At 46.1% G+C, this 9,016-nt stretch overlaps 1 protein-coding gene across 3 annotated transcripts in view; it reads left to right on the top strand.

Annotated features, from left to right (window-relative positions):
* Positions 1-2,469: 2,469 nt before the first annotated feature.
* Positions 2,470-9,016, top strand: part of TSC22D2 (TSC22 domain family member 2) — a 48,987-nt gene continuing 42,440 nt past the window's right edge. For all 3 annotated transcript variants that reach the window (XM_028103141.1, XM_028103142.1, XM_088025793.1), the window contains exon 1: positions 2,470-5,548. In XM_028103141.1, the coding sequence (XP_027958942.1) occupies positions 3,588-5,548 (1,961 nt within the window). In that variant the 5' untranslated portion in view covers positions 2,470-3,587. The remainder of the gene's footprint in view (positions 5,549-9,016) is intronic.

The raw sequence follows: 9,016 nt of genomic DNA, 5'->3' as shown, positions 1-9,016 counted from the left end.
TTTTCTTGGTCATCAGTGGAAACCGTCCTTAGTTTCTAAGTTGCTGCAATTGTTTTTTCTTTCCTCCTGCATTGTTCTTCCTAAATATACCTCCCATACACGGCTTTAAAGTAAGTCTTTGAGGGAAGTACCAGATGTAGGACAATCAAGTTGGGTGCTCTGGCGCAGTAATCAAGGATTCCCACAGTTTCCACATGCGGTTTTTGGGTGTAAGCATGGAGCCAGGATACTTGCATTAAGACCCTTGGTCTTGAGGTTTGGGACTGCAGAGATCTCTCCAGTTCCAGTGAGTTAGGCTACCATGTTACTTATTGTCAACTTTCCACACACACCCAGAGCATATATACTGACTGGTACATCTTGTTTCCTATCATTTTAATTAGTTATATGGCGTCTTTTAATCCTTTGTGGGCCAACCATGAATTACACAGTTATGTAGTCTGATGACAGTTCTGATTTTTTTCCTCTGTAAAATGGTTCCAAACCTATTTGTAACAACCAGAATTTTTATCATTTCTTCATAGCAATTTTATGCAATAAATTCTTTACATTTCTAAGGAGCAAATGTATAAGAGAAGCTAGGGCCTTTAAGACTTTTGGAAAACTTACCTTCAAGAGAACTATTTTATTCACACAGAAATCCTTAAAAATATAAATAAAACATTTTAACTTTATACATCTTATTTTAGGCTAAGATGTCTTTTAACATCTTTAACCCCATTCTTACCAAAAATATAGCCCACTTACTGATCTCTTCTAAATTATCTTTATCATTACTTTCATTTCATAATTAATCCTTAATGTGTTCTTTAAGGAGAAATCATCTTACAGATTACTTTAGATTTTTTCTTTGTGATTTAAGATCATCATAACAAGTAATCAAGAAGTTTATGTAATAAGATAATGTAATGAGGCAAGCAGGCATCTTATACTTATTTTTCCAAAATTGATCACCATTTTTAACAATATGGTAAATCAAAGTTAAATTAAGCTTTCGTAAGTTTATATTGGATTTAACCAGTTGATCTAACTTATTAAGGGAAAGTATCTCTGACAATTACCAAAATTACAGATTTAGAAATGAAACATCCCTTTAGCTATCTCTGCCACAATAGCAGCATAACGTTACACTTTGTTCCTCTACTCTCTCCCATCTTCTTAAGAAACAGGGATGTTATTATGTGGTCTTATTTCACATCCTGACCTCGTTTACTTGGGTTTGGAGGACATGGTTTCTACTAAGGTTAAAAGACATGTGTCTGTATGTTATTTACAACTAAGGGCCTAAGAATTTTCTGTAAACTGTCATTATCAAAACATCCTTTGTCATAAAAAGTATTTCTACGCTTCAAAGATTAGAGAATTGAGTATAATGATTAACTGATTTATGTAAGTCATAATGATATGACTGCTAAAGCTGTGATATGAAATCTTGATTTCCCCTCAAGATTTCTTGAATTTTACTTACATGATGTATTAGTGTGTCAAAGTTCAAGAGCCACCTTCCCCATTTTTTTTTTAACTGTTTAAGAGAATGGCCTTACCACTTTCTTTTGCCAGAAAGTAGCGAAAAGATGATAAAATCTCCAGTACTTTATAGCTGCTTTCTGTACTGGGAGAGGAAAGGGTGCTTTCTGACTTGTTCTGGTTGTTCATGGCCCAATTCAAACCACGTAACACTCTGGCTCCAACTAGGAGTTTTAGAATAAACAAAAGAAAGAACTATAACTATTTAACGCAGTAGGGTCTACATTTATGGAGCCCATAAGCTGATTTCGTGCTGAAAGTAAAAACAGTCTCAAGAGGTTAAATGAACTCTTCGATGCTGAAATCACAGCAAATTCAGGAAAATTGGGGATATGTTGGTAACCTCTAATCTTTTTTTAAACTGACCTCACCCTGGGCAAGTAACCATCTCCTGATGCCATTGTTGGAGACAGAATTTCTGGCTGAAAGATCAGTTTTCTGACTCAATCTGGCTTGCTATTCTTGGTTAATCATCCCCATTTCTCTCAATATTTCACTCCTCTGACTACAGTGGTCAACATTTATTTTCAGAAGACTTTTTAAGTGATTCGTTTCCTCCACTGGTCTCCCTCTTTATCCTAAGTCTCCCTAACCCCCATTTCTATCGCCCTTGTTTCTCTAAGATTTTGCTAAACATTAGACACAGCACATGACCTCCATCCAGTCTTCCAGCGTCTCGGAACAAAACCGGTTGGCGCGGTTGTAAGCTCCTCTAGGCTTGGAATTTAAGAGTCTTCAGCTCTTCAACTCTTAAAGACCTACAGCGTAAATTTTAATTTAAAAAATTTTAAATAAAAAAAACCGCCCCCCTCTTTTAACCTTTAGTCCCGCCCACCGCCTCCCCCAGTCAAGCCTCCACGCGAAACTGCAGGAAACCGGAGGGGGCGGGGCGGTGACGTCATGACGCCGGTGCGTCACGGAACGGCGGCGGCTGCGGCGCTGGCGGTGGCTGCGGCAGCGGCGGCATTTTAGTCGACAGCGGCGGCGGCAGCGGGGCCGCTGCTCCTCCCAGCATCCCTGGCGCGGCCATTTCAGCCCCATCTTGGCCGAGGGGAGGGAGCTGCAGCCGCCGCTTCAGCAGTTTGAATTTCAGTTTCTCCAGGGTCTGCGAACCGGGCGCACCGAGGAGGAGCCGAAAAAGCTACCACCGCTACCTCACACAGCTGGAGCGCCTCCGCTCGCCGGCCAGCCAGGCGGCTGCCGCCACCACCACCGCCGCCGCCGCCGCCCCTCACTCTTCTCAGGAGCCGCGAGGGGAGGCCGAGACCGCCGCCGCCGCCCGCGGGGTGGCTCCCCCTGTAAGGGGAGGACCGAGCCGGCTTTCCCCTCCCCCGGAGCGGGTTTCCGCCAGAGACAGTCGACATGTCCCTGGGGCTGAGCTCCGGCTAAAGCCGGGGAGGGGGCCGCCCGCCCGCGCCGAAGCTCCGCCGTCCGCCCGCGGGACCTTCAGCCAGCCCCAGCCCGCGGCTCCTGGCTCAATCAGGAATCCCCGGCGCCAGACTCGCCACTCCTTCCCCTTCTTCCCTCAGCGTCCGAGAGACCAGAGCTGACGCCGGCACTGGCCTGAGAAGCCCGAGCGGGGCAGCACCGCCCCTCACGCCGCCACCGCCGCCGCCTCCTCCTCCCCTTCGCCCTCCCACTCCCACCCCCAGCCAAGGCCTGCTGACCGCGCCGAGCGCCGAGCTGGACTGACCACGGCGGCCCCGGAGACGGGAGGAGGAAGCAGGCGGCCCGCCCCTGGGATCGCGCTCGCGCCCGCGCCGCCGCTGAGGGGATTGAATTGAGGCGCGGCGGCTGCGGGAGGCGAAAAGGAAGGAGGAGCCGCCGCGCGAGTGCGACGGGGGCAGAGCCGTAGAGATCGACTCAGAAGGAAACGGGGAGGAGGATGTCTCACAGAGCGGCCAGCGTCCGGATCAGCCAGTGACTCTTAACAGCGGCGGGCCTCAGACCCCAGCGCGGACTCGGACTTTGTCTTTGGGAGCCCCTGCTCTGCCTTTCCTGGTTTCCGGCAAGATCGCAGAGGAGCCGGCGTGCCTCTCTGCCCTCCAGCCTTCCTCACCATGTCCAAGATGCCGGCCAAGAAGAAGAGCTGCTTCCAGATCACTAGTGTCACCACGGCCCAGGTGGCCACTAGCATCACCGAGGACACTGAGAGCCTGGACGACCCGGACGAGTCACGTACAGAGGACGTCTCCTCCGAGATATTCGACGTTTCTCGGGCCACGGATTATGGCCCTGAGGAGGTCTGCGAGCGCAGCTCCTCCGAAGAGACGCTCAACAATGTTGGGGATGCAGAGACTCCGGGGACCGTCTCCCCAAACCTCCTCCTGGACGGGCAGCTGGCGGCCGCGGCGGCTGCTCCCGCCAACGGAGGAGGAGCCCTTTCGGCCCGGAGCGTGGCTGGGGCGCTGGCCAGTACCCCGGCGGCGGCCACCACCTCGGCCCCCTCTTCGGGGGCACCCGGCGCCCCCCCGGTCACGGGCTCGTCTGCCGGGCCAGGGACCGCAGCCCCACCACAGCCCCCCACGACTTGTAGTTCCCGTTTTCGTGTGATCAAGCTGGACCACGGGAGCGGGGAGCCCTACCGCCGCGGCCGATGGACGTGTATGGAATACTATGAGCGGGATTCAGATAGCAGCGTCCTGACCAGGTCCGGGGATTGCATTAGGCACAGCAATACTTTTGACCAGACTGCGGAGCGGGACAGTGGCCTGGGCGCCACCGGAGGGTCGGTGGTGGTGGTGGTGGCCTCCATGCAGGGGGCGCACGGGCCCGACTCGGGAACTGACAGTTCCTTGACTGCTGTGTCACAGCTACCCCCGTCGGAGAAAATGAGCCAGCCCGCCCCGGCCCAGCCGCAGAGTTTTGGCGTTGGGCAGCCACAGCCACCGCCGCCCGTAGGTGGGGCTGTGGTTCAAAGCGCGGCTCCAGTGCCGCCGTTCCCGGGAGCCGCGGCCGGGCCTCAGCAAATGATGGCAGCCCCGCAGCCAAGCCAGCCCCAGGGAACCGGCCCCGGCGTCCTCCCGCAGGGGCCCAATGGACAGGGGCTGCCACTGACGAATGTAACCCTGACGCAGCCCGGCGTGCCCCTGCCGCAGCAGCCGGGCCCCGCCGTCGGCGCTCCTACGACGCAGCCGCCCCAGCAGTTCGCGTACCCTCAGCTACCGCCTGGGCATTTGCTGCCAGTCCAGCCCGCGGGTCAGGGTGAGTACCTACAGCAGCACGTGGCCAGCCTGCAGCCGCCAAGCCCCGCGCAGCCCTCGTCCGCCGGAGCGAGCCTCGCCACCGCTGCCAGCCTTCCAGTGGGCACCGGCCCGAATGCCTCGGTGGGTGCGCAGATAATGGGCGTGTCTTCCTTGCCCAGTGAAGCTGTGGCCCCGGGGCCGGGACCCGCGCCAGGCGGGCAGGCCGCGCCTGGTCAGCCGGCCGGAGTGCCCTTGGCTGCTGTGGGATGCGCCGTGCCGCCGGGCCTGGTCCCCCCTGGGACCGGGCAGCTCCAGTCCGTGCCTCCACCGCAGATGGGTGGCAGTGGTGTGTCGTCAGCCGTGCCTGGCGGCCCCCACGCAGTACTGCCCGGAGTTCCAAACGTGCCTGCAGCCGTGCCCGCTCCAAGCGTGCCTAGTGTGTCTACCACCTCTGTTACTATGCCAAATGTACCCGCGCCTCTGGTCCAGTCGCAGCAGCTGAGCAGCCATACGCCAGTCAGCAGGAGCAGCAGCATAATCCAGCATGTTGGGCTGCCCTTAGCGCAAGGCACACCCAGTGCACCAACAAGTCTACCACAGTCTGACCTAAGCCAGTTTCAGACTCAGACCCAACCTTTAGTCGGGCATGTTGACGATACTAGAAGAAAATCAGAACCCCTACCTCAACCACCACTTTCTCTCATTGCTGAAAATAAGCCTGTTGTGAAGCCTCCTGTTGCAGATGCCCTGGCAAACCCCCTTCAGTTAACACCTATGAACAGTCTCGCCACCTCTGTATTCAGCATAGCTATTCCTGTTGATGGTGATGAAGACAGGTATGGAAATCTTACTTAAAATATTTGATAGGAGTGCTTAGAATGCAACTTAAGAGTTCTTTTTTCACTTTGAGGCCCTTATCGTTTTTAAACTTAGTTTGTGTTTAGTAAGTTTAGTTTGTGTTTAGTAAGATTGATTTGTCAGCTCTTGAAAATGCATTAGTTTAGATTGCTAATATAAAGGTGTAATGAGAGAATTGGTCTTGTCACAATCATTTAAAAGCACTGAATTGGATAAGGACACAACGTTTGTTCATTTAAAAACGGTGGATTTAAGCTTAATTCTCATGATTTACAGGTGGTAACTAGTAGATTATACCCCACAGGATTGTCCTTTTCTTAGGTAACAATCACACTTGAACCCTTACGGCAGAGAGTTTTGTCAGTGTGAGTTTGGAGACTAAGACATAAAATTTAGAAGTTTCCCATTCTGGAAAACCAGAGGTCCTCTAGTAGGGAAAGATCCATGTAAGGAATCTCCTCCAGTGTATCTGCAAAGGCTGGAGAGAGAATGGTGAAATGTCAAGTCTGGCTTTGAAGATCATATCGTCCTCCAGCCTTTTAAATAAAAACATGGAAGGTCAGGAGGCTTCCCAGTGACTTCGTAAAGATCTTTTTTTTTTTTTTTTTTTTAAGTAAAAAGTGTATTGGAAAGATGTTATCTTCTATCAGTAGTTTTTTAACTATGGAAAGGGAGGTATGAAGTAAGACTCTGACAGTAGTAAAAGCTACAGTTCTTGAAATTAGAGTAATTTTATAGTAAAAGTGTTAACAGTTGTCGACAATTGCCTCCCTCTATTTAAGGGATGCTTTTTTAATGGTTTTAAGTGAAAATTGGTATAGTGCCATTACCAATTCTACAACAGTTGATGTCTGGTTATGGTTCAGTGAGGATTTTTAAGTGGTTTTCAAGAAATGTCACAAAAATTTGACATACTGCAAATTTTTAAAAACCAACTTGTTACAAAGCTTTAAAATTACATTTAAAAATTACAGAGAAAGTTTCAGGTACTTTACAGTTAGGCATTTATTTGGTGGGCTTTTTGTTTTGAGCAAGGTTAATTTTAGATGTGTTAAAAGATAATTTTATGGATTTCTAGAATAATCGGTATGTAGAACCATGAGATCTGTTGAAGCTTTTTTTCTGTTTCTTCTGAGTTCCTTCACATTCTTTTCTTAACTTTTCATTTGTAATTAGCCTTGTATTTTTGTTATATACTTCTGTTGGTTTGAAAAATGCTCACTGAGATCATCTCCTCTGCTTTTTGTAATTCAAAGTTCATCTTTTTTTGTAGGTGACTTGCTTGTTGGGAGTCTTTCTTCCATTTGAGAACTCTTAGAGAATACCACGTGTCCCTAAGTGAGCTCAGCTAGCTAGTCATTGAGAAATTTTATATGGATGGGACTACCAAGTAAAGAAACTGATTCCACAAGCCATTCAGAAAAATACCTCTTTACATCTCCCATATTTCACTTTTCACACATAGGGGCACACCTGAAATGCAGATTGATTGTTTATTCATCTTTTGTAAGAGGCAACAGGTATCTTCCCTTTTCTAGCTGCCAGAAGCCAGTTTTTTCTGATGGGTTGCTAAATAACCATTTGCTTGCCTCTCTGTTCCTGTTGTATATTGCCTCCACATTTCAAGAAATGATGAGTGGTTTCCCAAACCACACACGCCTCCTTGTAAAACACATGCACATCTATGAATGAAGAATGTATTTTTCTCTCCTCCTCACAACTCTCTCAGTTTACAAAACAGGCAGTTACATTCCGCAGAACTTAAATACAATGATGTGGCATGGAGCAGAGAGATCTGTTGACAAATGGAAACTCTCGGATGTATTCTTTAGGGTATGACCTCAAAGATAAAATTATTTATCCTCTTTATTGAAAACTTAATAATTTTAAGAATTTATTTCGGAACATGAATGAGCTACAGATACTACTGCATCTGTTCTTATCGATTGGCAATAGTTAATCCAGTGCAGGGCTTTTGATGTGTGTGCAGTCCTACATTAAATATGGTCCTTCCTTCCCCTACCCAGTCTTCCAAAATCTGCATTGCTTACCAATGTGCATTTCTAATTTTTGTTTTAGTCTTTCATTGGTTTTTAATTTAACATGCTAGTTTTCAAGATGTAATCTTACACATTTGACTATTTTGTCACTGGACCAACACACCTGGTGAAGGAATAAATCCATTAAGTAGAAATAGTTTTTTGTTTTGTTTTTGTTTTTAATGGAAAGCCTTTGTGAAAGAGGGCATTTTAAATTGTATGCTTGAAATTAAATAACACAGTTTTTCTAGGCATATGTTTAAATTACTAAGATGACTATTTTTGAGGAAACTGTATCAACAAAAAATCATACCTTTTATATGGTGATTTGGGGTTGCCTTCTTAAATTAAAATCTGCATACAATTTTAGTTGCAGTCATTCAAATGCAAAGTAAAACATTGGAGTGAGAGGTTTTGAGTAATTATGACTTTAATTTTATGAATAGGTTGAAAATTTCAGATCCTAAAAATTTGTAAACAGTTTGCTTTTTTTAAAGTTAGTATGTTAGTAAACATAGTCTAGTTCTTTGAGAAAAGGAAGGAAAATGGAAGATTAACAAAAATGAGGTTCTTTAGTTTGATATATTAAAAACTCTATCTTGTGGTTTTGGCTCCATTACCTTTTACAAAGCTTCGTTTTGAGATTTACTTATTTTAAAAGAAGACATATTAATACATTTTAATAATATACCTTTAAAAGGGCTGATGGTTATATATAGAAAGCAAGAAAATGTTTTAAAGTTCAGTTAACACTGTTGACTCTATTATTAATTGCCATAAAGTTTATATATTCTAGCCTTTCTCATTGGAAAGGCTTATAGTCGTTGATTCTTCAAACCGATTTTGTGTAAACTGGAGATATAATAATGGTTGAAAATATAGTTCATAAAAAGCCACTTTTACACTGAAAGTTACAAAATTTGTTTAAATTATGACACACTTAACAGACTCCTTTTCGGTAAATGGGGAGAGGTGCAAAATATTACTGGCCCTTTTGGAAAGGGAACACAGTACAGATCGTTTTCCACAGATAGCTGACCAATGTGAACTCTGTAGGCCACATTCCAGGAACTCTTATGAATGGCTGCAATTGTGAACTGTCAGCTACAACCAAAAGATTGTTGAAAACCTGATTGTAAGGATCCCTTAGTGGCAAATATCTTTGTATCTTGTTAATGGTTTTATTTGTGTAGTTTGCTAACGACTACTGGTTAAGTATTATAAATTATGAATGTTAAGTGGTGTATCCTGGTATGTGCTATAAATACACAAATTTTGTTTGTACAAATATATATATATCTCAAATATACACACACATACTTGTGCAGGTTTTTTTAACCTGATGGTTTAGTGAGAAGATTATGTAAATGTATATTAAGAGATAGAACTGTCACTCTTACCTTTATT

The sequence above is a fragment of the Eumetopias jubatus genome, unplaced genomic scaffold, assembly GCF_037043125.1.
Source record: "Eumetopias jubatus isolate StellerSeaLion01/CBP00866 unplaced genomic scaffold, mEumJub1_p1.0 scaffold_1, whole genome shotgun sequence".
Classification (NCBI taxonomy): Eukaryota; Metazoa; Chordata; class Mammalia; order Carnivora; family Otariidae; genus Eumetopias; species Eumetopias jubatus.
Note: the sequence above shows the minus strand (reverse complement) of the source record. Positions and strands in the feature narration are given on the sequence as shown.